The sequence below is a fragment of the Mercenaria mercenaria genome, chromosome 16 (assembly GCF_021730395.1).
Source record: "Mercenaria mercenaria strain notata chromosome 16, MADL_Memer_1, whole genome shotgun sequence".
Taxonomy (NCBI): Eukaryota; Metazoa; Mollusca; class Bivalvia; order Venerida; family Veneridae; genus Mercenaria; species Mercenaria mercenaria.
This window is the reverse complement of record NC_069376.1, coordinates 54896533-54914690: the sequence shown is the minus strand read 5'-3', so window position 1 is coordinate 54914690 and position 18158 is coordinate 54896533. Positions and strand designations below refer to the sequence as shown.

Below are 18158 nucleotides of genomic sequence, written 5' to 3'. Positions count from 1 at the left end.
GCCCGCCCGAGATGAAATAATGTACGGAGGGACACCTGGGGTCTTCCTCCGCCATCAAAGCTAAAGCTGGAAAGTCGCCATATGACCTATAATTGTGTCGATGCAACGTTAAACCCAACAAAATTATATACTATTAGATCAAAAAGATATTCCTTAAACGCACAAAATATATTAGTTCGTTTCTATTGCATTCATTGACTAAAATTACCATCATCTAAATATATAAATATAGAGGTATGTATCGTTTTAAACAAAATGATCTCATGATCAACCGGTCACTAAGGTAGTCACTATCAAGGCGCTCTAGACAGTCGTGGTGAAACACTACACTAATCTTTATTTTAAATGATAATAGAAACAACCAATTTTATAACGCTATCCTTATTGTCCGTAAATCGATAAACTTAGCGTTGATATAGTTTTTCTATATGTTTTGATAATAGAATCTACAAACTGTTTTCACACTCTTGAATTATTTTGCATATGCTTACATTGCATATTAACTATTTCACGTTTCCGTTGGTATTAATAATGTTTTCATAGACACTAATGAGTCACACAAGCGAATAGCTGTTGTTGATTTCTAACTAAATATTAATAAATTATTGTAGTTATATACCATCTTCTCTTGAGAAGAAGTGCTGTATTGCTTTACTTAATGTTTTTTTTTTATAGTGGCGGTCGGTAGACCAACTGGTTTTTGATCAGTGGCTAGAAAATGCTTTGGCTTTAAAGCAGCATGCCTCCAGATTTGGATAAAAAATAATCTTTCTTTCAAATTGAAATTTGGTCATATTATGAACATTAGAATATGAATTTTTGTTTCTAAAATAATTTAAAAGTTCCAAACCAAGAAAAACATATGACCGCGTCGGGAATCGAACCCAGGACCGCCGCGGCAATAAAGACATTTTTCCGTCGTCGTAACCAATAGCGCTATAGCTGAAGTAGTGAATAATGACTTCAAAATATAGATATTTATAATCGAGACTGTTTAAGCGTGCCAAACGCTTTTCGATTTTCATCGTAAAAAGTAGCAAAACAGCAAATTCTCATGTGTTTCCGTAACATAAAGTTTGTCAGTAATTAAGTTCAAAAGCCTTCTCAAGAAATATAGCATTTCTTTCAATGTATCTAAAAACATGTTTTTGTTGTCGAACGATCTGGAGGCATGCCGCTTTAAGTAATAGAATGCCTGTGGTCAGGAAATGGGAGACAGATATCAAAAGTCGTGGTCAAAAATCAGTTTTTCCTCTATAGCTAAAGAACGTTTTAGCAAAGAGTAGTCAAAGTGTCATAAGATGAATGCGTGTCGTGGGTTGACCCGCCCGCTTAGCTCAGTAGGTAGAGCGTCGGCCTACGGATCGCGGGGTCTTGAGTTCGATCCTCGGGCTGGACGAATGTTCTCCGTGACTATTTGATAAACGACATTGTGTCTGAAATCATTAGTCCTCCACCTCTGATTCATGTGGGGAAGTTGTCAGTTACTTGCGGAGAACAGGTTTGTACTGGTACAGAATCCAGGAACACTGGTTAGGTTAACTGCCCGCCGTTACATGACTGAAAGACTGTTGAAAAACGGCGTTAAACCCAAATCAAACAAACAATGATGATCCCTATTATTGTTAGGTCAGTAGATCACAGGTCAAATTGCTGTTAAGCACGGAAGCTGTTACCACACAGTAACTAAAGTCCGCTTCCTACTACAGTTAATGATTTTCTTTAACTTATAGAATCATTGCTCCTATGTCACTAGAGAACCTAAATGTCAAAATGTCAAGTTAAAAGTAACCTTTTACACTCCAGGAGAACTACGTTCCAACGTAAGTCAAGTCTCATCGATTTAATGTGACATATCTCAACGATGAAGTTACGGTGTCGCTCCAACTGACCCTGTTAATTCATTTATTATGTGCAATAAACAATTGATTTCACGTTTTTTTCCTAATTCAAAAGACGAGTTTGATGTGTGGAAGATATATTAGCTATTTGCAGCATTTTGGAAGATACAACGAACTAGTTACAAATAAACTTATGTAAGCTACATAAATGTTGCAAGTCCGCAACGATTACAGACAATATGTGACGACGTCTCACATACAGTGTTACGAAGTCTCAATATCATAATTACCATTTGAACTTGTAGAAAATTCTTGTGTTCATTTCATCTTTACGTCGAGAACATTTTTGTGACACTTTCATAAATGACTGGATGACGCGTACGTCTGAGAAAGGTACAAAAATTTAATCAGTATGACAAAAGTGTTTGTTGTCATCATTTTACACGTTATAGTCTTACGAAGGCTGGAGTAAAATTCTTTGAAATGGATGCATAAAATCACATACAACTTCAGCATGAAACTTTAAAGGTAAAGTTTATGCACTATAATAGAAACAAGTATCTTCAGGTGTTCGCTATAGAATTACTTTCATTTATTTCAAATTCCATGGCAATGTTGTAAGCATTGTTGGTGGTTCCTATACAATAGTGGTGTTCTGCTGAACCACTACTCATGCATTCAGTTTTGAAAAAGTGTATACATGTTATGCTTTTCATTTTATATTTTATATTTATTAAAAGCGGTCAGAGAACCTGAAAGGTTTTAATACCTGGAACAACATTACAATTTTATTGTTTTATACTTTACTGCACGTCTTTCTTCCTCGTTTTTTTAAACAGGCGCATTTCCTGAAAATTTCATTATTTCGCGTTGTTTTCATCCCCCGATTTTCTTTTTAAATTCACGAAACTTGTGCATTTACTAAGATACGCCAAACTTATGCAGCTATTGCATCACCTTTTTACTTTTCTTTTTCAAACTTAGTTAATAAAAGTCGTGCGGAAACTCGAATCTCTTTTACTTTGTCGTTTTACTGAATCTCCCTTTTCCTTTCTTTAAAAGCCATGCAGAGATAAGCATTATTTTAATCTCAGACAGATTTGTATTTTACTGCGGCCCTTCCTCTAAAAGCAGAATATAACTGTCTCATTAACTTTTCTTTTCTTCCCTTCAATTATGTTCGCAGCGATTCAAGTATTCATTCGTGATCATTTCGCTACTTTTCTGTTTAATCCCTTTGCTTTTTTTAAAATTCACAATTAATTTGATCTTTTGATTATATTAAAATCCCGCGTAGTTTGACATTTTTCACTTATTTCTTGTGAAAAGATATGTGTTGCAATAGATTCCTTTAAATGATCTTGTTTTAGAGTTAATTTCTATTCAGCCAGATTTATAATATGATTTGTATGAATAATGGTCCGAGAAGCACCAAGGACGAACCTTAATATCTTTAATTATCTGATAGAGACGTAGAACGCTTCTTTGTTACTAAATGGTCTCAAAATAGCTTTTACATTCACACTTATTAAATAGTACGTACATTCGTACGCCGGTAATCAATATTGTATCTATAATCAGGATCGTGAAGCATTACTTCCAGAACTTTGCGAATAAATTGGCTATTTCGTGACAAATATTTTCGTCGTCATGTGCAGGCCTATTGCTCATTTCGTCCGCACAGGATAATCGTTATTACCTGCGAATGTAATTAGGAGCCTGAGTACTAACTCGCACACAAGTGCCCTCAGAACGGACATATCTATCCAATTCTTTAACACATGACTGCAATTTTTCTTGCATATTGTATACAATTATGCGTTTCTAGCAGATCTTTTCTTTGTTGCATATGGTATTTTACATATAATAATATAAATTCAAAGCAAATAGAAATTCTTTATTTGCAGTACTCTCAGTATGTGCGCCCAGCGCAGGAAATTAACGTCCGTAAACCGAACTTATAACATTTCAGTGAAGCACAATAACAAAGTTTCACTTTAGTTTTATCCTTTGTAGCGTAACGGTATGTTCTTTCCGTAAAATAACGTATTTTGGACCGAGAAATATATTACATGTAAAAAGGACGAAGAGAAGGTCTCAAGGTACCTGATACTGTCTTACTTCATATATAGAATACCATATATAATAACTGCATGAAGCGCTAATTGTCATAACCAGCACGAGAATGCAATAGGGGTATTGCAGGCATAGGTAAAACCAACGGAAACGCCAGTCCGGTGTGCAAGAAATATGTTTTCCTTATTACACACCTATTTTTTTCCTTTTTGTTTCAATGGACCGCGCGATCGTGCAATATTTTTCATTATTACATACCTAAAATTATTCTCCATTTAGTTTCCTAAAGTCGCGCAATATTACCGCTTCAGAACAAGTGCATATATCCACATACAAAGTTCATAACCTATACATATATACGTTCCAGTTTCGTGTCGTCAATTGTGACGTCAGTTTCATGGATGTCATCACGTTTTTAAGTTCTTTAACTGGGACATTGTCAGTTCCACTCTCGCTAAGAACAAAATTTATATCGTTGCTATAATGAATAATACACAATAATAAAGATTTTTAGAATTGCATCGAGAACTATGCATTCATTCTTCCTAAAGTCGCGCTATGTTGCTTAGTTGCGTCATCTGCTTCAAAAGATTTTTTTACAGACTTTATAACAATTAAAGTGTGCGCATATAATAGTATAACTCAACTCCGTGCCACCCCGTACATATTGCTTTCATCTGGACAAAGATATCTCGGAGATACCATTAAATGATAAGAAAAAACTAGGCCTACACACTTGGAACAAAATCTAATTTTCAGTCACAGACTTGCTGGTATGTTTTACTCAAATATAAGTAATGCGTTAAGTCACAAGACTTCGATGAGTGTCAGTAACGCTTGCCTGTGTCGCGTTTAGAGTTAGTAACATCATCGGTTAGAGTGAGAAACATGATATTAAATAAATATTGTGTGTTAATGATAAAGCAGTTGCAGAAATATATTTCTAAGATTAAAACTGGCATTGCCTTTAATCGATCATTGACTGTCTGTAAGTATTGCTTTTAAAAAAAGTGTATATTGTTTTATTCTTGAAAATAGCAAAATGCTTTTATTTTCTTAATAACAGACGCCTGTTTTAAAAATCTAAAAGTTCAAACTGTGCAATTACTTTTGGAATCTGAATTCATGTTCATGTCAAGACACAAATAAATATAATCAAAGTAATTAATATATATGAAAATTATGTAAGCCGTGTCATATTAAGCGATACCGTAACCAGAAGTCGTTGAGATATGTCACGTGATATCGTTTAGACATGACTTGCGTTGGAACGTAGTTCTCACGGAGTGTTTTAAGGGAAAACGATATTCGAGGTCACGGTGGCCTTCAAACTGTTGTGTAGAGCTCAATCGGTCAAAGGTTAGTGTTTACCAACCCATTTGCCTCTAAAAGGTCATGTAAAGCATTCATTTTCCGTTCAAGGTATATTTCAGTGCATATTCATTGCAGCGTTTCCACTGAAAATTAGCGACATTCAGTTAAAGAATGGTGAAAGACCATCCAAAGGACGTGTTGAAATTTTGGTTAATGGAACGTGGGGGACGATTTGTGACACTAATTTTGAAATTGCAGACGCAAATGTTGTTTGCAAAATGCTTGGACTAGAGTAAGTATGCATTTCATCTTTTATCTGTTAATTTTGTTTGTAGTATGGAAACAATATATTAAGGACTTTTAGAGACGATCATCGGAGGTGTGTATACTGAAATGGTCTTAAAGGAGATTTTTAGTTCTTTTTTTCCAGAAACACACGAACTGAACAGTACGTTAGTATATCATATACTGATAAGGTAGAGAAGAAATCAATCTGAAAACTAATAATGGGGTGGGGTGGGGGACGGGTCCCAGTTAGGTGTCTACGCAGAATGTTTTTTGATTTTATTTATATTTTATGACAATTTACCTACATGTAGTAAGTTTCATTAACAAGTGTTGTTGTTATTAGTTTTGACTATTTCTATAGATACAAAATAAAATCAGAAAAATTTATCATTGCTGGATTTCATTAAAAATTAAAGAAGCGTTCAGTTGCATTTTTAATATGTATTATTGTGATAAAACTTGATTTATTGAAAAATAAAAATACTGTTGTATCTCATCACTTTGTTGTTTAGCCCTTATTTATTCAGGCTTTCTAAACTCGTTATAAAGGTGAGAACTGGTTTGCTATAAAGGTTAGAAATATTACATGCAATCTATTTACTGCACAGTAGCTATACAGTAGCTTATATAAACAGAAGCTAGTCTATCAATGGTCCAGTCTTGTATATTGGCCCTTACCGCCAATACGCAGACCGTACCATCACCATAGGTCAAATACCTCGCATACCAGAATTTGTGTCTTTAAAATGTAACATGACGTGTAAATGTGCATTGCATAGTTATTTTATCACGAAAGTTTCAGATAAAGAGTTTGAACCATTTTTAAAAAAAAAAATAACTGATATTGTGTTCGTGGTTGGTCACATGTCAAATTATCCCACCCATTAAATATTTTGTTACTTAGATAAAAAGATAATAAAAATTGAATAAAAAGTACCAGTCATTTCTCTTTTTCAGTTTTAGATAATCAATAAATCATTTTTATTTAATAAAGGTAAGAGTTTTCTAAAATAGTGAGAATTGCTTTAGTAAGAGTAATAATTTAATTGGTCAGGACATTACTCGGCATGACTGGGCAATTACAATAAAAGTATATTATCAACTAACATAATTTTGTGTATATTTTGAAAAAAAACTGCCTTTCAATCAATAAAATGCAAAACACAGGAAATAACCTATTATCTATACATATCAGTAACACTTATGATCCTCTGACATGGTCTACATGTCAAGTCTATAGGGTTTTTATGGACCCTTTTCAGACTGGACCAGACCAGGATCCTGTTTATTAGGGAATAAGATGTCTGGCTTTTTTTTTTTGGGGCGGGGAGGGGTTGGGGAGTGGTGTCACTTATATAGGAGATTTTCTTTGCCTTTAAATTGTAATTTATACTTTTTCATTACAGAGCCACAAGGTGGTCTGATCAAATTTACTGATTTTCAGTGGACAAACTTCACCAAAAATATAAAACATTTTTTATTAGTTGAGATATTCAGGTTTTATTTTCATGAGACATTGTAAACTAAATAAACAGTAAAATGACAGTATATCAGTTCACTCTGATTAGTATTGGAAGAGTGGCAAACTCTCAAACTGGGAAGAGCTTCGAAGCAACACTATTACAGGAATAAATATTGTGCAGTTGTTTAGACGATTGTCTACTACTGTACTGCATGGACCTTGACATGTAGGCTAACAAAATTAATCATGAAAGCTCAATGTGTTTAACAAAAGGCTTTTCCTGTGGCAGTATATTTTGAGGAAAACCCAGATTATATTTTCTGCATTTGCAATTTTAATGTAGTTTAAACACGAATATAGGTCTTCTAACTGGTATTTTTGACATTTTCGTTCAGGTAGCCTTAGTGCGGGTAGTTTTAATATTCTATCTGGTTTGTCAGTAGCTGCATAAAATATATTGTAGAGGTAATGCTGTCAGTGGTCACTAACCAGCATGTACATAACGCATTAGCCATTAATTCCTAGGCATAAACATAAATCTGCACCAAACTTCGAGTACTTTTATTCTGTGAAGGAACAAATACTAATACGTGTAATTTCATTAAAGTTTGTACTTTGAAGGAACCCATCAAGTAAGTCCCAGGAAGGAACAAACACATTATCTACACTTGTTCTAAGACAGAAAACTAGGTATTGTTAGTTACAGGTAGGAAAATATACCAGTTGCGCTCAATAAGCCAGGAAGGAACAGACACTGTAAAGTCAAGAGAGAACAAACAAATTGTTCTTAACAAGTACAAAAGTTACATCATACAAATAACTGTCCTTGTTACTTCCAAATAGAAACACATAGGATTTTAAGTTCCTATGGGGGGAACAACTGATAACCACAAGGGATCTTCATTTATGAGTTGATAGTTCACAGCAAAAACAAATATATGTCACTTGTGGTACTCTTGTTCCCCCTAGGAACTTAAAACCGTATGTGTTTCTATTTGGAACTAACAAGCACAATTATATTATGATGTAACTTTTGTACTTTTTGACATTTTCCTGGAACTAACAGTGGCTTATTAAGTACGTTTGGTATATGTTGCTATCCTGGAACTAACAATACCTAGTTAGCTTTAAGTTCCTGCCTTGGAACAAATGTAGATAATGTGTTTGTTCCTTCCTGAAGCTTACTTGATGGGTGGGTTCCTTTTTGGATTTAACAGTGTCAAAGTACAAATTATATATATATATATTTGAACAGATACAGGAGTTATTACACTTGGGTTAGCGATGACAGTGGTAGACGTGGAGGTCCTATATACGTAAACAAGTTGAATTGCATTGGAACAGAGTCTCATATAAACCATTGCAGTTATGAGATTTCAAACCACTGTACCCATTTTGATGATGTAGCTGTTGAATGTACAGGTATTGATTTAAAACAGTTCATTTAAGCAATTTATACTATTTGGTCTGCACAACGTAGACATACATGTGAAAGTCGGATCTTCAAAACCCTTTGCAGGCTTATCTAAATTTGTATTCAGTGTACAATGTTTTCAAGTTAACCTACTTCAAAATAATTATAAGTATCTATATTTAACTTGTTTACACGTAATCCTCCGTGGCCGTACTGGTAAAAACCGCGGAAAAGTTTTTATTGCCGCGACGGCCGGAGTTCGATTCCCGTATTTGTTTTCTTGATTTGGCATTTTAAAGATAGTTATATACAAAAACTCATATCCCTGTGTTCGTAATATGATCAAACATTTTTAAAGAAAGATCCTCTTGAACTAGAATCTTTAAAATAAGATAAACGTCATGAAAGCTTTTTCGACCTAGGTAGAACACTCATCGTGAATGTTGTTATTCTTAAACATCATTGACCTTTATTGCATGTAGATAGTAGTTAATGTTGTATTTTCTAATGCAGTGATTAATTCAAATCCAGTTTGCAATTAACTATATTACACAAAACTATTTATATTTTTTTTCACCTGGCGTGTTCTTACTCTCAAGTGACAAAAGTGTCTCATATCGGCATAGACTTTATTTTATGCAATAATAGTGGGTGCACACTAACCAATGTTTCGATGTCAATGCGTCAGACATAATGATTTTTTTTTTGTTGTTTTTGTTTCATTTAAATGTTACAACCAATTTATGTCTCTAATCAACGGCTGTGCGTACGCTGTTGATAACTAATATAACTGTGGTCGATGTTTAAGTAATGTGCTGCGGTAATTATTACTTTTCATTGTATTGTCTTTATTACTTTCTATGAAACAATACTTTACAAAAATGTGTAACTTTAAAAAACGTAATTTACTTAACTACATGGTTTAGATATGTTCCACTGTGTTTTATATTGGGCTTTCATATCACATATTTGACCCTTTTAGGACTAACCTTAAACATTACGGATGCAAGATTAGTCAATGGAACTGGCCCATATGACGGACGTGCGGAAATCAATGTTAACGGTACATGGGGAACGATTTGCGATAAAAACTTCGATCTACAGGCAGCAGATTTATTTTGTGATTTGATGGGACTGAGGTAACGTTTCCGTGGGATACCATAACTATAAACTTAGTAGTTGTTTATTTTGTCAAACTGTTTATAAAATGCTTTAAAATGCAAACCATGTTTAACCAAATACACATCTACACACTCCAAAAACGTACATATTTATATTATAAGAGGATAATATTCTTCACAGCTATTATGTATGAGTTTTGATATTTCATACGCTTTATTTGAGGCCACTACCTGATTATTGTTTTCATTTTCTAGGGCAGCTCATTATATCACTGGTGCAATATACGGCGAAGGAAGTGGTCCAGTCTTCATTGATGAGCTGTTTTGTGAAGATGATGACTATTCCCTCAGAAGCTGCAGATATTTGTCCCATAACGAATGTAGTCACGAGAGAGACATATCTGCCGTTTGCAATGGTTTGTGGCTTTAATAGGTTTTGGAAGAGTATGACATCTTGTATATTCCTCCGAAGTAGGATTATAATATCTTTAACCTATTCTGAAAGGCTTACCAAATAATAACTCTATAGAAATCATTTGTATGAAATATTTCACACGAATATTGTGTTATATCACTTTTCGAGTCTTTTAAGTCGAGAAATGTTTATATAAGCTTTTAAGTTGTTTCCAGACGATGACCATAGCAAACATGGAAGTAATTTAATAATTTACAAATTAAACAATTGAATTCTGTTGGATACGTTGTGCTGATCTACAAACCTAAATAAGCAAAGAAACGAAAGATTAGTAATTTATGTAACTATACTGTCAATGATTTTGTAATAATATACTCAGCATTTGTAAAATGTACGCAATTTTACTTGTATGTCAAATTTGTGTAGACTGTGGAACACCAGACATCTATCACTGGGGTCACGATTACTTCACCTACAATGGCACAACGTTGTTTGCCGACTGTTCGCACGATAAGAGATCCATTGGAAAGCTTGAATTGACGTGTGATACCCATACGCAAAAATGGATCACAGAAGGAGAATGTCAGGAATATAGTGCGTATAACTGTCTGTTGCATGTTTGTTTAGTGCGATATTTCGTTTTGCCATGTCGCGATAAATATGGTGATTTGCTCATACGAAGATTACCTTTTTGTATTCAAAATTGCATTAATATATGAAATATGCTAAACAAGCAAAACAGTGTTAAGTTTTATCATAATTTTCCATTTGGTCTTTCTATAATAACTTCTTGGACTCTTTATTTGAACAGGCGTATCCGATCTGTATTTTCATATCATCAGACTTTCATATATCTAAACCAAAATATCATTAGAAAATCGCATCTATCAGCGGTGTGACGTACATTTTCTAAAATGACCGCATTAAAATACTGTTGTATGATGTCATATAAAATGTACCACGTCTTTTTTATCTAAATTCTACTAAATTCATGTAACGGTTACATGTTTACATAAAATAATCTTTCTAATTCGTTTAATACAGGCTTTCCATTGGATATAACTGAAATAAGATTGTCTGATGGTCCGAGTTCAACAAATGGAAGGGTCGAGCTCAAGTTATTGGATACATGGGGAACAGTATGCGACGATCTTTTTGGAATGAACGAGGCCAATGCTATCTGTAGTATGTTAGGATACCCGTAAGCATACAGACAGAAAAAGTGGAAACTCCACAGGTCGCTCAACACGACAAAAACGAAAATGTTGCAGGCTCGGTTTGATTGAGCCTGTTCATGGACGGTAGAGGAAATGCATGCTACCGTCCACGCCCTCTAGCCCCGGGTTGAGCAGAACTCAACATTTACTTACAAAGGCTTATAAAATGGAATTATTTCGTTACTATTTGAGCAAACTTATATTACAAGACAGTATTTCATATATAAGTCAATTCATATAACTTAAACAGTCAAACAGATTTGCAACTCGTTGTAACGTTTAAAAATAAATTGCTGTTTTCAAACATAAAACTGTTACTGAATATCAACAATCATTGACATTCATAATATGAGCCGCGCCATAAGAAAACCAACATAGTGCATTTGTAACCTGCATGGATCCAGATCAGCCTGCGCATCCGCGCAGTCTTGTCAGGATCCATGCTGTTTTCTAACGGTTTCTCTAACTGCAATAGGCTTTGAAAGCGAACAGCATGGATCATGGATCCTGAGCAGACTGCGCAAATGCACTATGTTGGATTTCTCATTATGCGGCTCATATTGTATTTCTGTTGACAGTCCAGCAAAAACGTATTATCTCAATGCCCATTATGGATCAGGCACAGGGCCAATATTTGTGGATGGTCTGAGCTGTGACAGAGACGCATCACATATTAACAACTGCACCTATGATACAAAAGACAACTGTGATCATGACGAGGATGTTTCTGTTGTTTGCACAGGTTTGTATTACTTAACTTTGTTGACAAACAAATGCGAATAATTACATAAATATGTATTTACCTTATCATTTACTCAGGGGCAGTTTTGCCTGTATTCATTTACTAGCTTAAATTCACATTTTTAAAAACGTAGTTGATACGAATTGTTTAAATGAATCCATAGAAGCATACGGATTTTCTTATGACCAAAATGTCTCATATAGGCCGCAGTTCATGTTCTTATTTGCCAATTTAAAAAAAAAATGCGTATTAGTTTCGAGAGCCTTTGTTAAAATCCATCCAATGATAAATTAACTAATATTTTTGCTACATTATTTCGAATAAATGCCAAGATGATTACAAATTATGTACTCATATAACGTATTCCCCCTAATGTATAGATCGAAAAAACAACGGTTTGAGCATAGACAGCACAGGAAGTTGTAATCCAGCATGTAAAGCGTGCACATCGTATGACGACTGCACTGCGTGCGCAGCTAGGAAGTATGGATCATCCTGTCAACACGAGTGTGGAGTTGGTTGTCAAAATCTTATATGTGACATAAAAAGCGGGAGTTGCACATGTTCATCAAATTTTCAAGGTGATAATTGTGATCAATGTGTTAACGGTAAATACGGTAAAACATGTGATATCAACTGTCCCAGAGGTTGCGCAAATGATGTATGTAACGGTAGTGGTGATTGTTATAGTTGCAAGACTGGGTTTACTGGAAATATGTGTACCCAGTGTGAGTATGGTAAATATGGAACTAATTGTGACATTATATGTCCATCTGGTTGCAGCAATAACACTTGTAAAGATAATGGGGATTGTCAAAGTTGCGAGGATGGGTTCACAGGAAGTAAATGCGATCAATGTGTCGCCGGTAAGTATGGAATCAACTGTGAACATGATTGTTCGAACAACTGTGCGGTTGAAACTTGTATTAAAACAACAGGTGTGTGTAATGATGGCTGTAGAATTAACTTTTACGGCCAGCAATGTAACATGACGTGTTCGGCGACATGCTTACCAGATGGCGAAGGTAGGCGGTGTTTTTATACGAATGGAAGTTGTGTAAAAGACTGTCAAAACGGATACTATGGCGACATGTGTGAAGTCCGTTGCAGTGAAAACTGCATCAACATTGTCTGCTTAAAGGCAAACGGTGGATGTAAATTCGGCTGCGTTGACGGATTTAAAGGAGAAGGATGCACACAATGTAATCATGACCATTTTCTATCTCTTTAATTTAGCAGAAGCAAATTGTGTTCTGTAAAGGGCCGAAAGTGTCTTTTCCATTGATCTAAACATATTTCATTCACTTTGCGTCCGATTTCCTGCCGTCCGTAACTTTATGTCAAACATTGTGATTTTTTCACGTGGTTTCTGTATCCTTATCACTTTCTTTATCCAATCATCTTTAGAAATGATTGTTTGTATTTGTTGAACACAGACTTTCGATTATAATGTTTGTGTTTGGTTCACTGAACGAAATATATATGTATATTCGACTGAGACAAACACATACCATATTCTCACCATATTACTACATGTTAAATAACCCGCCCGCATAGCTAAATAGGGAGAGCGCAGATCTACAGATATCGGGGTCGTGAGTTCGATCCTCGAGTGGGGCCTTCTATGTGACGATTTGATAGAAAACATTGTGTCTTAAATTATTCGTTGGCCACCCCTGATTCATGTGGGGAAGTTGGCAGTTACTTGCGGAGAACAGATTTGTACTGATACAGAATCTAGGAACACTAATTAGGTAAACTGCCCGCCGTAACATAACTGAAATACTGTTGAAAGACAAACAAAACATGTATATATGTAAACAAACTTTAAATTCAGATTTCTAAAGTCATCATCTTTACACCAACTTCTGTTTCTCTTTTCTACACTTTTTTCCAATTATGACAAATGTATATATTCCAGCTATATTAGGGATGATATCCAATTCTGATAACACGGCCAATTCTTTGAATGTTAATGCAATCATTGGAGGTGGAGTTGGAGCTGTGGCACTTCTTGTTGCTGTTGGAGTAATCATTAAAATGAGACGACGCCTAACATGCCTAAGGTCAGAAATGTTTATCAAATTTAATGCGCCGTTTAGGGGCCGACCATATGAACTTCTTTGGCTGGGATTTTACTTGGTGCTAAGAATCTTTGTTTGCCTTATGGAAGTCAGATTTGTTTTTCAGAACTTGAAAGCCAGACTTTTTTTTTTTTCAGAGTAAACCAGCGATTTTGTTTCAAAATATTTTTGTTATACTTAAAAGAAACAAGCGCGATAAAGACATACATTCTTTATATTATGTAATTTGCCTAAGTGCACATGTAATAGCTAAATGCAACAGAATCTGTAAAAAGATCCTTTGGAAGCATAGAATACAACCAAGCAGAACAATAGCGGACTCGGTTTGATTGAGTCTGTTCATGAGAGGTAATGAACTGTTCAACACCACACACACACCCTAGCACCGGCTTAAGCGGAACTCTATTACACATATATTGAATGGACACTATGATACCAAAGGACCAGAAAATATAACAACACTGAATCAAAGTACTGAATCCAAGTCTCTTTGATTTTGACGACAGTGATAAACTTCTCTAAGCAAAAATGGTAAAAAATGGCTTTTGATTTTCATATACATAATTATATAATTGATTACTAAAAGATATATGAGCCCCGAGGTACAAAGCCAGCCAAAACTGGATATTGATCGGGAAATATTATTATGAAACAAAGAAAAAAAGAACGAAGGGTGGTGTTGATGTTAAGTGCTAAGCACCTTGAGTTCTGTTTTGGTCGACAGTGAGATGTCTTCGGCTACGGCCAGTTCTTATTGACACCAAGTCAGTAGATTATTTTCAATTTTATTTCAAACGTCAACAGATGGCAGATGCTTGAGCTCATAGCTTACATTTATAACGCTAATGAATTTTACACAAAGTTTTAATCGGTTCATTACAGTCTGTGATGAACTGTGTATATTATAAAGAGTTAAAATTATAAATATTATTATTCACATTGTTTGGTCTACCTGTTTCACAATGGTTATGATAAATCATTGACGACGATGATGAGGATAATCTGTTCCATTTTCATCTCCGTACGAGAATTGTACTAGTGCAACTGTACTATTCGTAACGATGTTGCTCACTGTGGAGCTGGAGCGGTCTTTTGCGCATGTCCGGAAGTTATTATCAATTTGAGCGGGGGCAAATATACGTAAATTATTGCATTTCCGCAGGCATTTAGTGTATAATATGCATAATATACTAACGAACGGTTAGGTTTACTGTTACCATTGTTACAAAATCTATAAATTAAAGATGTTTTTATTCTAATTGCTTGAATCCATTATATACCGGAGTCTAAAATTTAGAAAGGCGCTCCAGGTCTGCAGTGAGTCAGAGTCATTCGTAAACATCAGCAAGACTATATTTCCTTTAATATTTCCTTTAAACGGTAGTTACCACACCAGTTGCCTATTTAACAGCCTTTTGTGCACACTGTCAACTAAATGATAAGAGAGTTATTATTACTGATAGTATTACAAATATATCTTCGAATTGTATGATGTTAGCCTAGATATATTTACAGAATATCATCTTTTGTAGATATGGACACCTAACCAGACACAAACCAGGTATGATGATATTTTTTTCAAATACCTCCATGAATATCGATTTCATATTCAATTTTCATTTTGTTAATATAATCGTTATTGTTTTGTCTCCTCTTATGCGTTTAATCAATGTGGAATATGATTTTATTAACAAATCATTGGTTTAAACCTTACTGAATACACTGTACATGAAACTGTTAACATATATGAAATTTTTACATAATTAATCACTATATTCAAGAGTTGTATTCAAGTCAGTTGATATTTCTGATATCTCAGCTTTCTGTACTCGTAAATTACAGAATACTTATACGAGTTAACAGATGCCGGACGGAAAAGTTAGAACAAACACAGGCTAAAATGAAGCGTATTTTATTCATCGACTACCATACCAAGTTTCATGCTTTTCACAGAAGGTGCACACATCGCCCCCTTTTAATGCACGGATTTCTTGCACTATGTGTATAAATAAATGGTTTGTAGCTATATACGGCAAGCTTCTGTATAGTATTATTTATACACCCAGAGAGATTTTTATATGGAGAAAGATGACAAAAGATATCTGCAAGAAGAATACATCTGTGTATACTGACAATAATTATTGCACGATAAACGGGCTATGTTTTCAACGCAAAGTTAGTTGCTAGTAAATCCGTTCTGAAAGGAATTATGCAGTCGTCACATTACAAAATCAGACTGCTATTATGTTATTTTTTAACACTTGCATGGTATTTTATAATATAGTTTTTTTAATCATTTATTAACTAGCATCTACCAGTGTCAGAGAGAAGGAACAATTTATGTTTACGGAGATTTTAACAGTCGATGTGGTGAATTAAATGTTTTTATTATTGGTGTTGATGATATACCACATAGAATTGTAATTGATTTAAAATTACTGTAGATCACTATGGTGAGCTTTTGATAGATTTTCTAGTCAAAACAAATATGGCCATATTGAATGGTAGAAGTAACTGTATAAATGACTTTACTTCTGTTTCTGTAAAGGGGCCATCTGTTGTAGATTATTGCTTTACTCTGCACGAAAATATGAGTCAGTTTTCAGACTTTAATGTGACATTAACTTAATAGTTGATTAAAGATATTAGTGCAATTTCTCCATATCTACCAGATCATTCATTATTGTCATGGTATATTGATACAAACTTCAGTACGGTTGAGGATTGGATGAATACAGGTAGTTAGCAATGATAAGTTTGATATTAAAAGTGTGTCAAACCGAATTTATGAGCAGTCAGTCTGTTTAAGTCGAAATTAAGAATTTATTTGTTAAACTTGAACAGAATGTTGTTAATATAAACAGCATTGCCTCTCTCTATATATACAGCCAAAGGCATTATGTATAGTAGTATTCCATTTAAAACTGCATGATAATGGTAAGAATTCTAGATAATTTAAGCACAAAAAAGTCATGGTGGAATAATAAATTGTCAGACTTTTGGTCTAAATTGTGTGTTGCCGAACGTAAATGGTTGCTTTGTACTTCTAGAATTGCTAAAAATAATTTAAAAGCTGACTATGTCAAATGCAGGAAATCTTTTGACCGTGAGGTTCAGAAGGCTAAACGCAGTACATTATTACAAGAATGTGATGTTGACCAGAATAAATTCTGGAAATCCATTGGTAAAATTGGTGTAAGCCACCGTGGCAAAAATAGAATAACTGAAGAAATTGCTTTAGAAGATGGTATTGTCTCTACATGTGTTAATGATGTACTGAGTTAAATGAAAAAAAGAGTTTAGTTCATTGTTTAATATCTTTAGACATGAAAGAGATGATGATGTTGATTTGATTGAAAAAAAGAACAGTGTTGTACCCTGATGCTGATATTTTAATTGTAATATTACTGTCTTGGAATAAGTAGAGCTATTTATTAAAGCTAAATGTGACAACTTATGGGGTCGATGAAATTCCAGCAGAAGTTAAATAAAATGATGCTGCTTTTTTTTTCTTCACGCGCTATTTAACCTATGCTTTGATAATAGAATTGTTCCAACACTTTGGGGTAAATTTATCATTACCCCGATTCCAAAATCTGCAACTAGTGATCATAGAGACCCATTGTCTTATAGGGGTATTTCTCTAGCCTCTTCTGTATACAAACGTATTGTAGAATAGTCAACTCCAGATTGAGTTGGTGAGGATAAATAGTCACAAAACAGAAGGGTGTATTTTGTCACCTCTGCTATATAATTTGTACATCAATGACTTAGCTGTTTGTTTGAAGTCTCCGAACATTGGCATTGATTTTGGTGATGAAATATATGTATCTTACTTTATGCTGATGATATTGTTTTGTTAGCCGAAATGAGCGTAGTTTACAAACGTTGTTAAACGCTTTGAATGACTGGTGTGGTCGTAATGATATGACTATAAATCCTAAAAAAGGTAATATTGTCCATTTTCGCATATAGTCTAACTCTCGGTTGTCTCACGAGTTCACATGTGGTGATCATATTATCAGTTATTCAGACAAGTATACATAATATTATCTTGGTTTGTTAATTAATGAACACCCTGATTTTAATGTGACTGCTAAGATGGTGGCTCAGAGTGCTAGTCGTGCACTAGGATTGCTCATTGCAAAGAATTGCATTGGAAATTGATTACCATATAATGTTGG

General features: G+C 34.4%; 1 protein-coding gene across 5 annotated transcripts in view; it reads left to right on the top strand.

Moving 5' to 3' along the window:
- LOC123539588 (deleted in malignant brain tumors 1 protein-like) overlaps positions 1–16859 on the top strand; it is a 30689-nt gene extending 13830 nt beyond the window's left edge. For 2 of the 5 annotated variants that reach the window (XM_053527122.1, XM_053527126.1), the window contains 11 exons: positions 5367–5523; positions 8237–8403; positions 9378–9534; positions 9772–9932; positions 10358–10525; positions 10976–11132; positions 11727–11890; positions 12271–13092; positions 13812–13956; positions 15507–15535; positions 15817–16859. In XM_053527122.1, the coding sequence (XP_053383097.1) occupies positions 5367–5523; positions 8237–8403; positions 9378–9534; positions 9772–9932; positions 10358–10525; positions 10976–11132; positions 11727–11890; positions 12271–13092; positions 13812–13956; positions 15507–15535; positions 15817–15857 (2168 nt within the window). In that variant the 3' untranslated portion in view covers positions 15858–16859. The remainder of the gene's footprint in view (positions 1–5366; positions 5524–8236; positions 8404–9377; positions 9535–9771; positions 9933–10357; positions 10526–10975; positions 11133–11726; positions 11891–12270; positions 13093–13811; positions 13957–15506; positions 15536–15816) is intronic. The other 3 variants (XM_053527123.1, XM_053527124.1, XM_053527125.1) reach the window with 3 other exon arrangements.
- Positions 16860–18158: the final 1299 nt, after the last annotated feature.